The sequence below is a fragment of the Rhinolophus sinicus genome, linkage group LG05 (genome assembly GCF_036562045.2).
Source record: "Rhinolophus sinicus isolate RSC01 linkage group LG05, ASM3656204v1, whole genome shotgun sequence".
Taxonomy (NCBI): Eukaryota; Metazoa; Chordata; class Mammalia; order Chiroptera; family Rhinolophidae; genus Rhinolophus; species Rhinolophus sinicus.
The window spans coordinates 17,481,482-17,501,516 of NC_133755.1; the positions used below are offsets into that span (position 1 = coordinate 17,481,482).

At 44.3% G+C, this 20,035-nt stretch overlaps 1 protein-coding gene across 1 annotated transcript in view; it reads left to right on the plus strand.

Moving 5' to 3' along the window:
* The window catches only part of DPYSL5 (dihydropyrimidinase like 5), a 78,674-nt gene that overhangs the window by 38,611 nt on the left and 20,028 nt on the right, over window positions 1–20,035 (plus strand). The window contains exons 3-6 of the mRNA XM_019735333.2: window positions 14,539–14,697; window positions 16,780–16,959; window positions 17,615–17,683; window positions 19,398–19,442. Of these exons, the coding sequence (XP_019590892.1) occupies window positions 14,539–14,697; window positions 16,780–16,959; window positions 17,615–17,683; window positions 19,398–19,442 (453 nt within the window). The remainder of the gene's footprint in view (window positions 1–14,538; window positions 14,698–16,779; window positions 16,960–17,614; window positions 17,684–19,397; window positions 19,443–20,035) is intronic.

A 20,035-nucleotide genomic window follows, 5' to 3' on the forward strand; every position in this document is an offset into this window, starting at 1 on the left:
AAAGATTATTGTATTGTGATACCTTTGGTTCAAAAATAGAAATAAACGCACCCTCTGCTTTGGAGCCCAATTGTCTTGGAAACCTTTCATACTTGTACAAGAAGTTCTGCTTTTATACTCTCATCCTCTGGGGTTAAAAAAAAAGAAAAACACATCATGTACTGTATGGTATACTTCAGTGATGCATATAGCACATGAATGATTTTTTTTTTCCTTTTTTTCTTAAAGCCTGCATATTTTTTTAATATTTTAAGAAATAGTTCAATATGGCCTTATGGAAGGCTTCAAAAGTCTCAACTGGAAATATCTCTTCTCCCAAACCTTACAGAGGTCGCCTCTGATCTGAAGTTGCCATATTCCTATGTTGAATGTAAGGGTCTTAGAATGGTTCATTAACAGGTAGCGATGTGTGTAGACGCCATATCTTTTCTCCTTGGTGGTTCCTGCCTCATTGGTCCCTCAAGTTATCACTGCAGCCAGCCATGTTTTTCTCTCCTCTGATCCTTTCTTACTTCTTGTTAATTAAAAATTAGGAGCTATAAGGATTCTTAATTAATGACTGTGAAGATAAAACCATAGCCAACTATTCTGAGAACTTTCGTACTAACCAATGTTTATCTCATACTACACACCCACATTCCCACTTAAACACTTTCATATACTCATACTCACATTTACACACTTACACTCACTAATACACACAATTTTCTGGGTGAAAGTACCATTAGAGATGAATGAATCCAACCCCTGATCCGTAAATAACCCTCCTTTTTAGATTTAATCTCACCACAATATTCTCAATATTTAGAATTAAAATTAAACTTGATATAAGTTGGTAGACTCTATTCTTTTAATATTATTTTTTATTAAAGTTTATTGAGGTGACAATTGTTAGCAAAGTTACACAGATTTCAGGTGTACAATTCTGTATTACATCATCTATATATCACAATGTGTGTTCACCACCCAGAGTCAAATCTCCTTCCATCACCATATATTTGATCCCCCTTACCCTCAACTACCACCCGCCTCCCCCCTTACCCTCTAGTCATCAGCAAACTATTGTCTATGTCTATGAATTTTTGTTTCTTCGTTTGTCTTGTTCTTTTGTTGTTTTCAGCTTTATATCCCACATATCAGTGAAATCATATGGTTCTCGACTTTTTCTGTCTGACTTATTTCACTTAGCAGGTAGACTCTATTCTTGGGAAGAGTATTACAGAATGAAGAGGTCATGATTAGGTAACCATGATTAGGAAGCCATCTTTAAAAAAAAAAACTTAGGTGTTCCCTTTTTTTCAACAACTTGATTAAGGTATAAGTGACATACAATAAGCTGCTCATTTTGAAAGTGTATAGTTTGACATCTTTTGATATATGTATACACTGAGAAGCCATCATCATTAATATAATAAACATATTAATTACCCTCAAAAGTTTCTTTGTGTCCTTCCCCCACCCCTCATATCCACTGATCTGTTTTCTGCCACTATAGGTTTCATTTTCTCACATTTTTATATAAATTAAATAATATAGTATGTATCCTTTTTTGGTCTGATCTCTTTCACTTGGCATTATTAAGTGTGGGGACATTATAGATAAATCTGCTATGAACATTTGCGTACACGTGTTTGTGTGTACCTATGCTCATGTCCCTTGCCTAATTACCAAGACATGGAATGCCTACAGTATATGGTAGGTGTATGTTTAGCTTTTTAAGAAATGGCCAAACTGGTTTCCAAAGTGGGTGTGACATTTTGTATTCTTTCCAGGCTCCACATCTTTGCCACCACTTGCTATGGTCAGTCCTTTTAATTTTAGCCGGGCTAACAGAGGTGTGTGGTGGTATCTCACTGTGGTTTTCATTTGCATTTCCCTAATGGCTAATGTTGAATGTCTTTACATGTGCCTTCCATATATCTGTGGTGAAGTGTTCACATCTTTTGTCCACATTTTAATTGAGTTACTACTCTTCTTTTTATTGGGTTGTCAGAGTTGTTTATCTGTTGTAATTGCAAGTCATTTGTTGGGTGTATGTTTTTGAAAATATTTTCTCCCAGTCTGTGACTTGCCTCTTTATTTTCTTAACAGTGTCTTTTTAAGAGCTGAAGTTTTAAATTTTGAAATCCAATTTATTGATTTTTTTTTTCTTTTACAGTTCATTTTTTCGTGCTGTAATCAAATTTTTGTGAAATCCAAGGTCACTAAGATTTTCTCCTATATTTTCTTTTGGAAGTTTTATAATCTTAGCTCTTACATTTAGTTCTATGATTCATTTTAAGTTTTTATATATGGTAGATAATAAGGGTTGAGGTTCAGTTTTTATTTGCATATGCCTATCCAATTATTCCAGTACAATTTATTGAAAAGATTCCAAAAATCAGTTCACCTTGTGCATGTGGGTCCATTTCTAGACTCTCTTTTCTGTTCTTTTGATCTGTTTGTCTATCTTTACACCAATACCACTCTGTCTTGATTGTCATAGCTTTACAATAAGACTTGAAAGCGGGTAGTGTAAGTCTTCCAACTTTGTTTTTCTTCTCTAAAATTGTTTTTGGCTATTCTTTGTCCTTGGAAACAACCTTGTTAAGTGCAGGCTGCAAACCAAAAACTAAAGAGAACTATAAGCTGAGTGTATAAACCAAGCACTTGACAAACATTGTTAGTCCTTAGTATGGTCCCTTTCTGTTAGCTAGAAGTTAAGAATTTTCTTTAAAAGTTTCTCAAGTTATTTGAAGGGCAAAGAATCTGTGGTGTGTGTGTGTGTGTGTGTGTGTGTGTGTGTGTGTGTGTGTGTGTGTGTGTGTTGTGTTAAAAGGAACTTTGTTGGGTGTTGGGGATTCAGATGACGGCTACGAGGATATCGTCCTCCATGACAGGGGGCTACATGTTGATGTGGATATGTTGTCTTCACGTGATCCATACCAATGTACAGTAAATTGTGATGACATCGTGGGGGAGAGTTCGTTCTTCTTCCTCTTTGCCTTGTATTTAGAGTCAGTGGAGAATAGAGGTAGACTGGGGAGTTCTGAGCGGACTAGATTAGGATAAAACTTCCGTGGACCAACCTCTAACCACTGTGCCATCGCCACCCTCTCCCCTTCCCTCTGTCAGGTTTCCATTCTTGTTATCCTTTGTTACCACCAGGCCTCCTGGGCTGTAGCTTCTCTCTTTTGGTTCGGTGCCTTGACTCACATCGCCAGGCTTACGACACTCTAGGACTTATGTTTGGGAGAACTCTCTGGTTCCAAAGCTCTAAGTCCTAGACTCAGTGGCTCAGCAAAGATTATATTTTTTCCTGCTCTGTGGAGAATAGAGTGTTCTCCAGTGCAGCCAGAATGGAGCACATTGAGCCCCTGATGGGCTCTGGGATCCCAGACCCCCAGGTGGCACCTGGCTGCACATGGCTCTCCACAGGACCTGCCCAGCCTGGACCTCAGGTCCACTTGTCAGAGCACTTCTTTATTCATAGTACATGTATTTTGATCTTTAAAGACCCCTCAGGCAGGTCTTATTATCCTTCCTTTCCAGGGGGGAAACTGAGACTCAGGGAGACAAAATAACTTGCCAAGCTGATAAGTGCAGGGACAGGTCTGCCTGCCTCCCAGCCTTGACCCCAGCCCCCATTCCTTGGGGCCAGTATCCACAGAGGCCTTTGGATAGCTTCCCTCAGCAGTTTGATGGCACTTGTATCACTTAGCTTTGGGACCAAAATGAGTACTTGCCAACATTGGAATAGACGAGGGAAGAAGAGCAAGTGGGATTCCATGTGGTTTATTTCTAGATTGTTGATGAATCCCACCCCTCTGACATCTGTGGGCAGCCTGGACTTTTAAAAACGATGGTTGTGGCCTGCTTGCCTGTAAACTTTCCCACTTTGGGATTAGAAGGGGCTTTGCTAAGGAGGGTGACAAAGGGCCCCTCTGTGCAGCTCTGTTTTTTAGAATGGTTCCCCCAGACCCCTGCGCTTCTCAGAAGCTGGCGCCACATTCTCTCTGCCACATAACTCCCTTTGAGGATCATCTCCAGTCTCCATGGTAACTGCATGTTGGGAGGCAGCAGGCGCTGTACTGTGGCTTTGTATTAAACACAATGAATTTAAATTGGGTGCTTGACAGTGAAGATAATCATTCTGGATTAGAGAGAAGCCTGGAGCTCCTCATTTCATAATTTCTGATGTTGGCACAATTCTCAGTTTTAGCCCTGTAATTCAAACCCAAGCCACACCTACCCCTGTTTATAAACTGCGAGAGGTCCGGTTTCACTTGGGCTTTTCCCCACCCTTTGACAGAGGAATCTTGGAGCCAGGGAGCCCCTCAGTCAGGCCAGGGCTGTCCTGAGCACTAGAAGGGGCGCATAACACAAAGGACGACTGGGGGCTCTAGAGTCCGAGGGACCCTCATTCAGCCTGGCTGCGTGATTTCCTCTGAGCCTCCGTTTTCTCACCTGTAAAATGAGAAGAGTAACCTGCACCCTACAGGACCATATTTCTAAAATTTTTTTATTGTAATAAAATATATAATTTACCATTTTAACTATCTTTAATTGTACAGCTCGGTGATAGTAAGTGCATTCATTCACAGTATTGTCACCACAATAATCCATCTCATAGAACGTTTTCATCTTCCCCAACTGAAACTCCATACCCATTAAACACGAACTTACCATTTCTCTCTCCCCCCAACCCCTAGCAACTATCATTCCACTTCCTGCCTCTATGAATTTGACTACTCTAGTTCCTCATATAAGTGAAATCATACAGTATTTGTCCATCTGTGACTGGCTTATTTCAGTTAGCATAATGTCTTCAAAGTTCATCCATGTTGTAGCATGTGTCAGGATTTCCTTCCTTTTTAAGGCTGGATAACATTCCATTGTCTGTTTCTAGCACATTTTGTTTATCCATTCATCTGTCATTGGATTCTTGGGTTGCTTCCACCTTTTGACGATCATGAATAATGCTGCTATGAACGTGGTTATGCAAATATCTGAGTCCTTGCTTTCCATTACAGAATCAGTTTGAGGATCAAATAAGATAATAAATGTTAAGAACATTGCACATAGTAGGCTGTCAGTGAAGGTGAATTTCTCTTCTAAAAGTAAGTTCCGCTCAGGAGCTAACTGCCGCAGTGGTCCGATGGCTTTAATGAGAGTGGTGTCACTTTTTGCTAGGAGGCTGCTTCTGTATCCCTGGGACATACTAGTCTGCCATGTCTGGGAAGTAACACAGTACTTTCGAGGGTTTAAAGGAAACGTCTTAAGCATGGAAGTAAATGTGCATCAAGTCTCACAATAAAAACCACGCATGCTTTTACATTTCTCCCACCATTTGGTATTCACGTATTCCTAGTTACAAAATGAAAAAAAATGTTAGGGCTGATGTATATACTTCCTATCAGTTGTCTATTTTAAGTACATCCTCTGGGAGACCCAAAGCTGGGGTGGGATTGCCCCAGGCTGTGAGATTCTGTGCTTAGTTACTATTTCAGCGGTATCAGATCTGTTCTCAGTATTACAGGAGAGTGTGGGATTTGGAATAAAAATACCTAGATCTCAGTCTTGGCTCATGTCTGAAAACATGAGAGGATGAAACGTGTGCTGCACGTGGCAGCTGTGGAGACTGGATGAGGGAAGTACTTTCTGTGCAGATGACCCACTCCTACAGCGCTGGGTGCCCGGAGGGAGGAAGGGGCCAGGTCCTTGGGCTGCTTTGCAGCTCTTCAGGAGATTCTCTCTGGGTCTAGTTTCATCCAAAAGTTTCTATAGTGGGGGTAACTCCCCCGCTGCCTTGGGCCCCTCCCCCGTGAGAATCCTGGAGCCCAGAAACCATCTTTCTCTGGTCCTCTGAAATTAGCCAGCTCCCTTTGTATTTAGCAATTTGTGACAGAAGAGAAGGGGGCCAGGAGCTCTTGCACAGCCTCCCTGTGACCTGTGCATGACCCAGCTGCTCCCTGCAGCATGGCCGTCAGGCCTGTTCTTTATTGATGAGGCTGCAGGGAGGAAGGGAGATGGGGATTTCACATGGAATCTCAGACCTTTCTCTCACTTCTCAGTGGAGCTGCTACTTGGTAATGTGGTGTGCACCCAGGGTCTACCTGTTGGGCAGGAGCCAGGCAGCCTTCAGTCAGGGCTTCGTGAGCAGATGTACTCACTGTCCCTGAGACCTGAAAGCTGCCCTGGATCACTTACCTCTAGGGAGGGGGAGCTTGGGTCTCCCAGGAGGACCTGCACCTCCACCCCTAGGGCCGCTCACCTCTTCTGGGAGCCAGTGAGCCAGGGAGTTATTTGCATTGGTAGGAGGGTTTGCTTGGTTTCCATAACCCCATGGCAGCCTGGTCTCCTCCTGCCTCTTGGCTGTTCCTTCCTGCTCTCCTTCCTGGTTGTCTTCGTCTTAATCCTCCTTATGTGGCTGGTTCTCCGTGTCCTACCGAACACTGTCTTCTCCTCTTACTTACACTCTCTACTCAATCTGTCACGTTTATAGCTACAGCCTAGACACCTCTGTGTACCTCCCCCAAAGTCAACACATCCCTCAGAGCCCCACTCCTCTCCCTGGGATCCCTCCTTCTGGGAATGGCACCCCCATCACCCCAAGCCAGTGCTCACTTGCCTAAGACCACAGAACTTCTCAGCAGTACATCCAAAACTGGGATCCAGGTCTGCCAGGTTCAGACATCTCTCACCAGAGAATCCTGTCTCCACATGCCGTCAGAGAACTGAACTTCATTTCTAATAAACTGAAAATGCAAATGTCACTCTAAGTCCCAACCAAACCCTTGGCCTCCCCGGGGACCACTCCCCATTTTGTGGGCTGTGCTGGACGTCTGCCTGGACCCCTTTGTCAGCCATCCCTGACCCTGTGGTTCCCACTCCTCCAGCGCTCCCAGCCTGCTTTCTCTGTCCCTGCTCCTGGGCTCACAGAACTGGCCATGACAATGGCACATTCTTGTTGATTCGTCAATGCATCTCCCATACGGCTTTCGCAGGCCTCATCTTGGCTCAGACCAACACTCCTGACTTCCCCAAAACCTTTCTTCCGGGACATTAGCATCATTTCCTGTTTGGCTGAGAATCCTGGGACCAAGGGCCTACGCACCCTTGGTTCTCCTCTGTCACCTCTGATCGTCACCTCCTTTATCCACCCCCTTCCTGAATGGATGGGAAGAGGTGTCCCTCCCAGTCTAATGGATATGAGTATCAACCCTCAGATTTCTCATCTGAATAATGGAGGTAATAAAGCACCCATTTCACCAAGCTGTTGTGAAAATTAAACAGGTACAGAGTAAGTGCTCAGTGGATATTTGTTATAATTAGAGACTTTCATCCATTTGAATGTCCCTCAATCAACTCTACCTTAAGATGTCTAAAAATTCCCTTCCCTCCTTAATTTGATTGTTCCTTTTCTAATACTATTTTTTCAGCCACATAAGCATAAAACTTCCCCCATTGTCTACATCTCTGTTCTCCTGTCATCAGACCTTGCTTCTTCCCAGAAACAGTTTCACACATGTCCTTCCACCCCAGTCCCCAAATTCAGGTCCATCATCTCAGCACTGCAGTGGATCAGGCATTCCATAGCCAGTGATGTTTTGTAGTCTGATTTTCATGTTCTTCCTCTGCCCAGAAGTCTGCTGTGACCACAGACATGTCCAGGGATGGAAGTGTGGCCAGAGTCTGCTCTGTAAATGTGCTACTAAACTCCACACTCCCTGAGCGCCCCCAATACAAACACAAGTTGCTCAACTTTGCCGACCAGATAGAAGGCAGGTTCATCCAAGTCCGCCGTTTGGTCCTAATCAGACCTGCCTTGACGAAAACCAAACAGGTCTATTCTCAGTCCTCCGGCTGTGCCCCCCCCCCCAACCCCTGACTTCCCCACACCATTTCCTACCCCGCGTGTCACATCATGCCCACTGTCCAGCTCTCAGCCTGCCCATCCTAAGGTGTCCTTTCCTTCCTCTGGTCTTTTGAACTTGCTGCTGCCATCGTCATTGAGGAATATTATCGTGTGATGCCTTGTACTCTCATGCAATTTTGAAGTCGTTTCTATTAAAAATGAACTTTTTTCTTGTCCTGTTTGATAACTGGACTCTAAGCGCCCTCAAGGTGCTCACATTTCTGACTATTTCTGGAGCATCTGATACACGTAACAGAGGGCACATATTGTGTGCATAAATACTACCTACAAATTATGCTTATTGTGTATTAACTATAACGGTTATCGCTGTACTATAGATAGACTTATAATAGTATCATAAATCACTGCTATTTATTGGGTTCCTACTACGAGCAGGCACCATGCTAGGTGCTTTACACACATTATCTGCTTTACTTCTCACAGTAACCCCATGAGGGATGTGTCATTATCCCATTTTACAAATGAGGAAATGGAGCTCAAGGAGATTAAAGACTTGCCCAAGGTCTTACAACTAATAAGTGACAGAGCTTGGATTTAAACCTGGATCTGCCTGCCTTAAAGTCCGATTCTTGTCACTATACTATTTTGCCTCTCTATATATAATGTGCCTTTAAATGGCAGGGAAATTGAGTGGGGGAAAATGTCCCTTTCCCAGAGTGTACTGTGGATTGAAGGTTTCCTGTAGAAAGTTCAACAAATGAAGTGTAAGTTTTAGAAATGGTAATGCCTAGAGTGACAGCCTTCCTTGCGAGGTCATGACTTCCCTAGATGATATAGTTGAGGCTGCAGACCCAGAAGGTAGGAGTGGAAAGTAAAAGGAGTTTAGGAGTTCAGTGAATTGCAAATGTACAATTTGGAGAAAACCAGTCAGCTGCAGGATACGCTCAACAGGCTGTAAATTATGGGTCAAGAAAAGGCTTGAGAGCTTCATACAGCCAGCGAGACAGACAGGGTGGCCCCAGGGAACTGATCACACATCACTTGCACGCCCTGGAGAGAAGATAAGCTGGGGTGTTTTCTGTGTGTTGTTTTGGTTTGTTTGTCTGTTTTTTCAGAGAAAAGGTATTTGATAGAGGGCACTGGGGAGACTCCAAAAGAGGATGAAGCAGTCGGTCAGTGGTCAGCATTCAAGCAGCCTGGAAGGGGATTATCAGAGAAAGGGTCAGTGTCCTGAGCCTCCAGGGTGAGCTGGCTCAGTTGACAGCGAAGCCCAGTGTAAGCCTGTTAAGAGCCTGATCTCCCTAGATCAGGCCAGCATAGCTGATGAAAATGTGGATTCCTTGTTAAAAAATAATTAAGAATTTCAAGACAGAGACAGCAGATCATTAAACCAAGCATAGAGTCCTTCTAAATGCAGGGCACCGAGGGACTGCACAGACCACATGCCCACGCAGCTGGCCCTTGCTGGTGGGCTTGTTTCAGGATGGGAAAGGTTTTTACTGAGTGCAAGGTGTAGCCACGGACAGATCCCTGAAGGTGAAGGACGTTACTCAGAGCAAGAGAGAAACCACTGAGCTGGTTATTTCTTTTTTTTTTTTTTTTCTCTTGTACTTTGGGAGATTGTGAGTAAAAGATGGAAGATAATTTTAATGTGAAAAGAAAAGGAGGTGGTTCAGCAATTCCAAAGGAAGCAGATCCATCTGCTTGGTTTTCCCAACTGCATTCAAAAATGCAGAAATGTTTGCATTGCACTTAGTGTGCGGAGTACATCCGTGTACTCATTAGCTGATTCTCAGTGCACTAGTGTTCCCCTGAAAGACTGAGTTGCCCTTAATCTATACCTCCAGATGGTAACAGATCCTGCTTTTCTGATTCCAATCACCTTTCCCAAAATACACCCCTCTTCTGTGCTCCAGGAAATGCTTACCCCACCCCCAATGAAAAACCCCTGGGATTAGCTCTGGCTCAAGTGCCTTCTCACCAGCAGAGCACAAAGTCTGTGCCTTGACCTAGTGGTTCTTGGCCTTGGAGCAAGAGAACCAAATCTTTTTCTTTGGGGAGGATGGGGTGCAGTGGGAGATGGGAAAACCATTTCTGTTGGGAACTCAGCAAACCACGATGAGATCTGCAGCAATGTAGCCAATGGTAAGAGAGTGACTCTCCAAAGATTTGTCCTGACGAAGCCAGGAACGGTGAATACATTGTTCTCTCCAACGCCATGATGTCAGCAAATATATCGTATTTGAAATTTATTTCCAACTTGCTGAGCAGGTCTCTGGTTAATAATGAAGACTCCCATGTACCCTGCAGTGGTCTGATAACTTCTGAGGCATAAAGATGACATTTATAACAGGTTTAGTTTGCATTTGGTACAAGTTCTTTCCAAGTGTGTGCCTGGAAACCGTCCCAAAATTTATTTACCATTAAGTATATTAGATTTTCTTCAGGAGCAAATGGAGGCGACATGACTGGGCATCAAATAAATCCAGTTTTACCCAGCAGCACATCATAAATGTCAAAAACAAAATCATGGGACCCCTTTGAAATAGTAAAATTATGTTTCCGCTCCTGCCAAATGTGTAAATGGTCCTGCGTCTGTTGGTTAAACAAATGGTCCTAATGTCCAGATTAACTTAATAGTGAGAGCTGTGAAGTCCCACATTCAAAAGGAAACCGAACGCCCCAGACACAACGGGGAATGCTTGGTTGGACAACAGTTGACATAAAAAAACAGTAAGGACGTGGGTTGATAGACGCGCAATTCTGGTTAGCCACCAGGCTCTAGGAGGCCCTCGTGAGTTAGCTTTCCCTTGGTCACGTCCGGTATAATTGGAGATGCACATGTGTCATGAAGCTGCAATTCCACTTTCTGGCAACGTAGACCCTAAATTCGGGGCCCCCTCACCCTGTGTGGTCATAAATATCACAAACTCGGGAAATGAATACATACCCGGAGGAGTGTTCATACAATGAATTAAAATGAAGGAAATAAATCTACATAAATAAATTTATTTAATGGTGAATAAAAAAAAAGCAAGTTGCAAAAGGATATGGACAGTACCGTACCATTTCTATACATTTTTTAAAATCATAAGACAAATATAGTGAAAGCATAAAAACATGGATGGGAGGAATTTTTATCAACCTCAGGGGAGAGGGCTTCGATTTTATTGGAAATATTTTATTTCATTTTTTTATTAAAAAAGCATGAACCGTCGATACAGCAAAAATGTTAACCTCTGTTATACGGGAATAGTGCATTCATGGGTACATGTTGTAGAGTTTTCCAAATTTTTACTGTGTGGTTGAGACATTTCATAAGTTGAAAAGGAAAGTATTTTAAACACATAAGCATGATTAACTAAATTTTAAATCGTTTTAGCTTCCTCCAAATTCATTTCTAAATGTATAGTGTAAAAATAATATATTCTATTAAATAAATTCAGAAAATTAGAAAAAATAAATTACTGAGCATGTCATCACCCAAAAGCATATTTTTGTATATTTCCTCCTATGTGTGCATGTGAGCGTTTGTCTGTGTTTAAACATAATTCTAAACATCTTAGATACACATTGAATTCTGCCTTTTTCACTTGTTGTACCATCACCCTCTTTCTATGTTACGACTTAGCCTCCAGAACATCATTTCTATTGATTTCCATTAAAGATGTTCCACAGCTTGCTAACCCCACCCCAGATTTTGCATAAAAACAGTTGTGAACATTCAGCAGCCACATATTTGTCAACATAATCCCTTTGAAAGCCTGAGGAACAGAACTGGGTCATGCAAGGCTGTTGATTTCTACAGGGCTGTCTTGTGGGGGGCGACACTGAAAAAGCCTGTCACATCTGTGATGTCGCGTTCCCATAAAGACTGAGCTAGTCGACATTCATCCCGTGGGTAGGAACTGTACATATTTTAAAAGCCAGCTCTGTGTGTCTCTTGCCTGAGAGGAAGCAAGTGCTCAAACCTGCAGCTGGGGGGTGTTTGCTGATCTCGTTAAACTCTTGTTTTGAGGCCTGGGGTAACAGCAGAAATAATTATTCCAGATATTTTTGTGCACCTGCCCAGCTTTAGATGCTCTCGTATCCACTGCCACCTGACCCTCTCTGGGCCCCTGAGAGGTGAGGTGCAGAGCAGGCACACAGCGGCCCCTGAATTACAACAGTAAGTAGGAAAGTCAGGGCCATCATCCGATGCTCCTGCCTCCTTCCGGAACCCTTTCCGTGGCCGTCCTGAGACCCAGGCAAGAGGGACAATGTCTGCCCAGAGCCCAATATTCCCACTCCTAGTCCGCGCTCTGGGTCCCAGGAATTCTCTGACAAATGGCCTGAGTACTTCCAGGGTCTGCACAAACCTGAATCTGTCCTCCTGGGGGCCAGACCACCAATGTGTGCACGCCTAGACCCAAGGGCAGCATTTTGTAGGGGGTGAGCAGAGCTTAGACCTGCAGGATGTAGTATCCAGGGTCAGGAGGTGTGGGCTGGAGTCAGGTGCAGAGACTGAAGACCAATGTCCCCTGCAATGTAGTTCAGAACGGCGAAGACTCCCAAGAATTTTAAATTCAAGCCTGGCTTTCTTGGTCATTATGAAGATAATATTTGTCAGAGTAGGAGGACAGACTATAGTCTGTGTAACAGTTTGTAGCTTGATCTGGAACTTTTAACTATATAGAGATTCAGCACGAGGACCTCCTTTTCCACTCCTGTTCTAGGACCGACAGATATTAAGAGCAGGCTCTCATTTCGCACTGCTGTTTCCAGGTTCCCTTTTTTCTATTCAAGGCTACAGTCATATTGAGAGTGGGGGGTGTGCAAAGAAAAACAATCTAGAACCACAGAAAAATAGAACAATTTAGTGTGTAAAATCCCAATATATCAGACACCCCCATGTCCACGTGTAAAAGCCAGAAATGCATCTCGGGACAAAATATGTAGAGTACAACCACCTGCTATGAAGATGAATTGGCCTGGCACGATCCAGCCAAAATCAGAAATAGAAGCCAGCTAGTAAAGCGACAATCTGCTATGCTTCCCCCTTTCTCCATTTCTCCACCTCCCCATTACGGTTTCTCCTTGTGTACTGCAGAACTGCCACCCTCTGTTGGTCGCTTTAAGCTATGCAAGAAATCAGACCCCAGGGTTCCCCGTGACAACATGGGGAGTAGTCTCAGTGACCCAGCCAGCGGCAGCATGGAAAACCAAAGTTGCCAGAATTTTCATTTTTATAGTTGCTTGGCCACTGAACTAATTGGATTTTTTTTTTTTTTTAGTTCTTATTCCTCAGCAACATTTCTGATTTGTGATCAAGGATTTAACTGAATGGAGAAGCAAGAAATCATTAAGACAATTTCGTTGTGCTGTTTTTCTCCCCTCTAGAAAACAGATAATACAGCTAAGTTCTGAATAATTAAACACATACGTTAGGACAAGACTTTCTGAAGTCCATTCTATTCTATAAGTGATATTTCACTTGACTTTCGCAACTAACCAGCAAAGGAAGGTATTTTCACTGTGTAGGTGAAGAATCTGCATCTCACAGAGGTTAAGTAACCTGGCTAAGGTTATCCAGCTGGGAGGTGGCGTAGTGCAGACTGGAATTTGGGGCTGATTCCAAATCATTATGAGGACCCAAGTAGAACCACAGGTTTTTGTCCAAACTTTTACTCACCAGAAAAAAGAGAATCACCTTATATCAGAGCCCTCACAAAGTCTTTCATATTACAGGATCCTGTCTCAATTAGTTTCATTTTAATCAAGTTTCGTTTAGACACAGCTCATTAGCCTGGAACGTTCTTTTGGTCAGTGCTGGTTTTGGCAGCTCGTGGAGGTCACAAGCTTTTAAAACCAATTTTAAAATTGGTTTTAAAAAAGTTTGTATTGGGGGGAGGAGAGGGTCTCTAATACAGATTTGGTCATTATTTCCAGGCGTATGCTTTGTGATCAATTGCAAGGGAGGCTTTTTGAAGATTTCTTTTTAAGTGGTATCTTGTGGAGATTGTGACTAGGATAATTTTCACTGATAAATCATACAGGGACCTAAAAAGTGCTCTATCTCAAACAAGACAGACGAAAACGAAGTTAATGTGCTTGGAAAACTGAAGACAAAGACCCTGCTGTTGAAGATGCATATGAAAACTTGGGATAAGATGGTTTCGTGAAATGTGAGAGAATAAAACAACAACATATCCAAATTCACATTTTGTTTATTATAGTTTAAATATATATGTGTAACTAAGTTAATAAATATTATACACAGACATGTGATCGTCATTTTTATTATGTCATGTCATATGCAGAGATTTGATTGTATCATCTATATACTCATGTTGGCCAAAAATTGTTTAAGGGGGTCTTCTCATGGGGAAATAGGGGTTGGCCTTAAGGCTTGGGTAACACCCGAGGTGGTTTTTCCAAAGCACAGAGTGGCAACCCAAAACGAGGAGGAAGCAGGTGTGTCTGCTGGATCCATCCACAATAATGATGGATACACACTGGCTCCTGCACCTCCGCACAGCTCCTCACAGTTTCCCAATCGTTGCTGCAGTTGGGCCTTACGGCCTCTGTGAGGTAGGGTCTATGGTTGTTCTGAATGTCCACCCGTGGACCCCGTGTCTCCCCACGTCAGAGACTTGGGTGCAGAAAGAGATGTGACGAGACTGCTTTTCCATTTCCCTCAGGCAGCACTAGTTGGAGGTACCACCATGGTCATCGGCCACGTCCTGCCTGACAAGGAGACCTCCCTCGTGGATGCGTACGAGAAGTGCCGGGGTCTGGCTGACCCCAAGGTCTGCTGTGACTATGCCCTCCACGTGGGGATCACCTGGTGGGCACCCAAGGTAACAGTGGGATCCTAAAAGAACAAATGCTCTTTTAGGCAGAGAGGCCGTTTGGAGGGACCCAGCTGGGATGTGTTCTCCCGCAGGTGTGGAATACCCCTTCCACCCTCACCATCCTAACTCCCCCAAGTGCCAAAAGAAAAAACACTTGTGATTCCATAAGGGGGTGGGTGGACCTGTCCTGCTTCATTTAAAGAGCCAGTTTTCCAGCAGACACAGGACAGGAGGCCTTGGGAGCGCTGGCTCCTTGCTCTGACCCCAAGGCTTTCAGCATCTCCTGATTCTTAACATTAGGTGCCTCTGGCACCTACAAGGACGCTGCTAAGTAATGGGCTCAATAAGGTCAGGCTTCAAGGGTCAAGGGTCATATCGTTTTTTTTGTGCTGAGGGCTGGAGTGACAGCACTGAGTGAACATCTCAGAGGGTCTTATCCTGGCTCAGTGCTATCTGGTGTGAATGGACTGGGGCACTTCTTTCCTACTGGGGCCCATCGCCTGCTCTGATTGCCTTGAGGCTGTTCCCGTTGTGTGGCTGAGGCTGGCTCCCACTGGGCCGGGGCCTTTCTCAGTTCAGCCTGTGCCCCAGGCCCTGGGTTTCCTGTCCACCTGCTACCCCAGCCCCAGGGCCAGAGTCCGTTCCTCTTTCCTTGCATTCCCACTTCTTGCTCTTCCTGAAAACAGACATACAGGCATGTGCGTTTTGCTTTGTTTCTGGAGTTTTCCTGCTTATTACCCCAAGGAAGCAACCTGGATATTTGTTCTTTCATCAATTACTTATTAATCACCATGTGTCAGTACTTGGGGGGGGGGGGGTGCCCCAGAGTCATAAAAATAAATAAGCATTAAGAAGTTTTATAAAGTTCTTCAGTGGACCCAGGTCTAAAGGGCCTGACACCCTTCTGATGGTCATTAAAAGCCTCGCTGTGTTTCTGACCTTGGGTTTTAGCCTTGAGTGTGGGGCTCACTGGGTCTCTTCCATTATTTCTAACCTGGTCCTTATGAAGTGCCTTGGACCCCACTTCCCACCCAAGTCTCGTACCATGAAGACCAACCTCCTGGTACTGGCTAATGGTGCAGACCACACAGCCATTCCTTAGCTCATACGGGGTTTTTGTCCATTTTGGACATTCTCCTGAGTGGTTGACCCCTACACCCAAGCCTTTCTCCATTCCCTGTCCCAGAGTTGGCTTGGATTAGAGGGTCCGGTCGGATCCTCAGCAAACCTGAGGTCAGGCCAGCCATCTCTAAGTCCCTAGAGGTTGGGGGGACTTTCACACACCTAGAATTTTGAATTCATTTTCTAGGAATCAAATCATTCTTTTTCTAACTACAGGATTTAAAAATAGAAGAGAAAGGAAGCCCATAATCTGGTCACCCCAACACAATCACTTTGTTATTTTAGACTAGTTCCTTCCAGTCTTTTTTCATACATGATTTTTACATGGTAACAGTTTCACTTAAGTGTGAGTATTTTCTATTTGGCTGTGTGGTCTTCATGACCATCAATTCAGTGGCCACCTGACGTCTGTCAGGTAGATGAACTTCAATTTATTTTCTTATTGTCAGATCGATGTTGCTTCCACTTTTTCCAAACATAAATAATGTTGGGATGAATCTCCTTATTCACATAGCTTTGTTCATGTTCTGCTTTGTTCTTAAATTAGATTTTCCCCAGGTCTCTGGATTTTTAGCATTGTTGTGCCTCCTTTGGAACAACACTTCCATTATGGGGTCAGAGGGAACAAGCCATAGGAATAAAGGTCATAAATGCATTTACCACTAAGGCAGATTTGAAGACAGAAACACAGGACAAACCTGTGTGCTATAGGAGAAATATGTCTAGAAGGTAACAATATAGTTTCTATATTTGTGTCATGCTCGACAATTTTCAAAGTACTTCATCCATTTGCTCACAGGACTCCACAGCAGCCTGTGCGGTGGGAGGAAAGTGAGCTACTTCTAGGTCGTGGGTGGTCATATGGTGACTCCCCCAACTGCACCACACCCCCGCCACATGGGACCAGCATCTTCCAGTCAGCCTCTTGGTCATCTGTACTCATGTGACATTGCCTTTACTCTCCAGGTGAAAGCAGAGATGGAGACACTGGTGAGAGAGAAGGGTGTCAACTCGTTCCAGATGTTCATGACCTACAAGGACTTGTACATGCTTCGGGACAGTGAGCTGTACCAAGTGCTACATGCTTGCAAAGACATCGGGGCAATCGCCCGAGTCCATGCTGAAAACGGGGAGCTGGTGGCAGAGGCAAGGCAGTAGAGAATGTTGGGGAAAAGGTCCCCAGGGCCCCAGTCGAGAGTTGTCGAGGGGATTCCTGACCACCCATTACCTATCCTACAAGGTTTCAGACAAAACAAGCTGTAAAAAAAAAAAAAATGCAATATGTTAACAGCTCAGATGACAAATCTTTGGCAGAAAATCCAAACTTTTCTACTATCTGTAAAAAAACGAATTTCTCTTTATAGTTCAAAAAGTTTTCTAAGTCTTAAATGATGATGTCTTGCTTCTAATAGTATATTTAAATTCCATTACAGCAAAGGGATTTAGAGTACCTCTAAGAAATGTTTTAATGAGATTTCCAGCAGGGAAATTATGACTTTCAGAACAATAAAGAGTGCTTGTCTTTGGTGTCCCAGGCCTGTTCTCTAGTTACGGAACTGTATTTTTAAGAGGAAAAGATATTTTCAATTATTATGAAGTGAAACTCAGGAGCGCCTTCCTGAAAGGGAGCCCTGTACGCATTCTGCCCTCTTTAGAAGATGAATGTTACAGGAGTGGGGAAAGTAGCAAGCTTATTGGAATGGGCCGTGTCTAGCATATTTTATTGTCCCTTGGGTTCAGTTTTTTTTGTTTTTTTTGTCTCTCTGATTCTGTCGATTTTCTTTCTTTTGCTATTATTCAGGGTGCTAAGGAGGCACTAGATTTGGGTATCACAGGCCCAGAAGGAATAGAGATCAGCCGTCCAGAGGAGGTGAGGAAGACTTCCTATGTACCTTTTGTCAACTGCTTTCCTATAGATTCACAGAATCTTCAGGATAGAAGAGACATCAGTAAATAGAAATTGTATAGTATCACCTTCTCCGCAGGTGAAATTCCCATCTGCAAACTTCCCAGGAAACAGCTTCTTCCGTGCTGAGGGTGACTTGGCCTTGAGCTTCCCTGAGAAAGGCAATTTGGGGGAAACCTACCCACCTCATTTTGAGTCTGATTTCAAGGATCTGAGGGAGACAATGTGAACATAGGGCTTGTTTTACCCAAAATTGAATCCGGATAGAAAAGATAAACCGAAAGGTGTGTTTCTTCAGATGTAAGAAGAAATTCTTGACTATAAGCCAGTTTTTGGGGATGAGATCCCTTTGAGCATGAGGAAGACTTTGGACCCTTTGCACCAGAAACCAGAGGCACATATGTGTCCGTGCTCTGTCCCCCTTGTTACCTTATTACTCACCGAGATGGTCACTAAGGGCCCTGCTTTCATTCTGCCCTCTGGTGTTATCCTTGCACAGTTTTGCAGGATGTCACTACAAATCACCCCAAGTCCCCTGCTAAAGAATTCTGCTCTGGAAGGACCACATTAGACCGCTAATGCCTTCTTGCCCTATGACCCTGTTCAGACATACCTTGCCATTTGTAAGGGGAGAGCCATTTTCCATTTCTTCAAAGCCTTAAATGCAGAGTGGTGGGTGGATGTCCATGAGGGGCTGATGGGGAGGCCTTGGGGAATGAGGAGCTGGAGACGGTGTGATGAATGGTGCGGCCATTGGACAAGACCAAGTCGGCCCATAGTGGGTCAGCTGGGCAGGGGGGTGGGTCCCACGTTACTCCAGCCCTGGGTCTACCCGTGTCTGTCAGCACCCTTAAATACAGCTCCTGTTTTGGTACCTAAAAATTGGTAGACAAAGATGCACCAGAATTCAGCAAAGTAAATACTGTGCCTGTGAAAACAGGAGTAGGTGGGGTGGGCAGAGGACTGTACTTTGTTGAGTTATATGAGGGGACGAGCAAGGCTTTGACTTGGTAGTAGCAGTAGCAAACCATCACTGTCACCGTCTGTTGCTTAAAGGGGAGGGTCCTGGGTCTACCTACACCAAGGGAGATTTTGCTCCCCAGGAGACATTTGCAATGTCTAGAGATATTTTTGGTTATCTCTACCGTGGGGTGGGGTGTTACTGGCATCTAGTGGGTAGAGGTAAGGGATGCTGTTAAAGATCCTACAATGCCCAGACAGCCCCCTGTGATAACGAATTATCTAACCCAAAATGTCAATAATATTGAGGTTTTAGCCCTGACCGAGGCTAATTTCCAGCTTGGTATCAGTCGATATCGCTCCTTTGCTTTGCTCCAGGGCTGAGGTGGCTGTGGAGAGAATACACCAGAAAACCGAGAGATGTGACTCCAGGTTTTCATTTGCTTTTGTTTCGTTGCCGTTTAATTAAGGCCTGAATAGCATCCTGCAAGGATGTGCCTGGTATACTAAGTCCTATGAATCTCTCAGGGTGAGCTTGGTGCCCCTGCTCCATTCCACCCCACTGAGCCTGGCTTGCCAGCCCTATGGGTGTAGTTGGCTCCTGCGGCTCTGTGTCAGATACTGCAGCACTTTCTATGAGGTGGGCTCTCAGGTAGATGTGGGCTTGCGTGGGGGAGATAGTGAAGCTTGTTTTCTTCTTACCCTTTGTTTCCAACAGCTGGAAGCTGAAGCTGCTCACCGAGTTATCACCATTGCAAACAGGGTAAGTAGACCCTGGCTCACCCTAAGCCCATTCTCGAATCTGGGATCAGAAATCAACCTCTACTATGGCGTCCCATTCTGCTCTGCATCATGCCTGCCTGACAGGACCCCCAGATTGTTTGCTGTATGAACCTTGTTATTCCCACGAACCTGGTAGGGGTCCTCCTTGCCACCAGCTCTCTGCTCCACCCCACTGAGCCTGGTTTCAGTGCTTACATGGAAAAGGCTCCGAGGGGACGCCAGGCAAGGTGGGGCACACAGCCTCACTGCAACTGGAGGCTGCTGCTTGTAGAGGAATGGGCAGACACTGTGCTTAGGGAACTGTGATTTAAACCCGCCTCTGGGCCATTCACGATATTTCCTTGGTGTGGTTCAGGGTTAGGCCCTGTCAGGGTCAGGGCACTGATGCACGTGGTGCTGGGAAGGAGCAAGAGATGTGGGGCCTTTAGCAAATACAAGTCACTCGGCCACTCTGACATCAGCTAAAATTGATTGTATCAGCTAAAATTGGGGTGATAATATCACTCACTTCTCACAGGGTTGTTATGAGACAAAGGAGTCATGGAAGGAAAAGCACTTTGGACACAGCAGAGC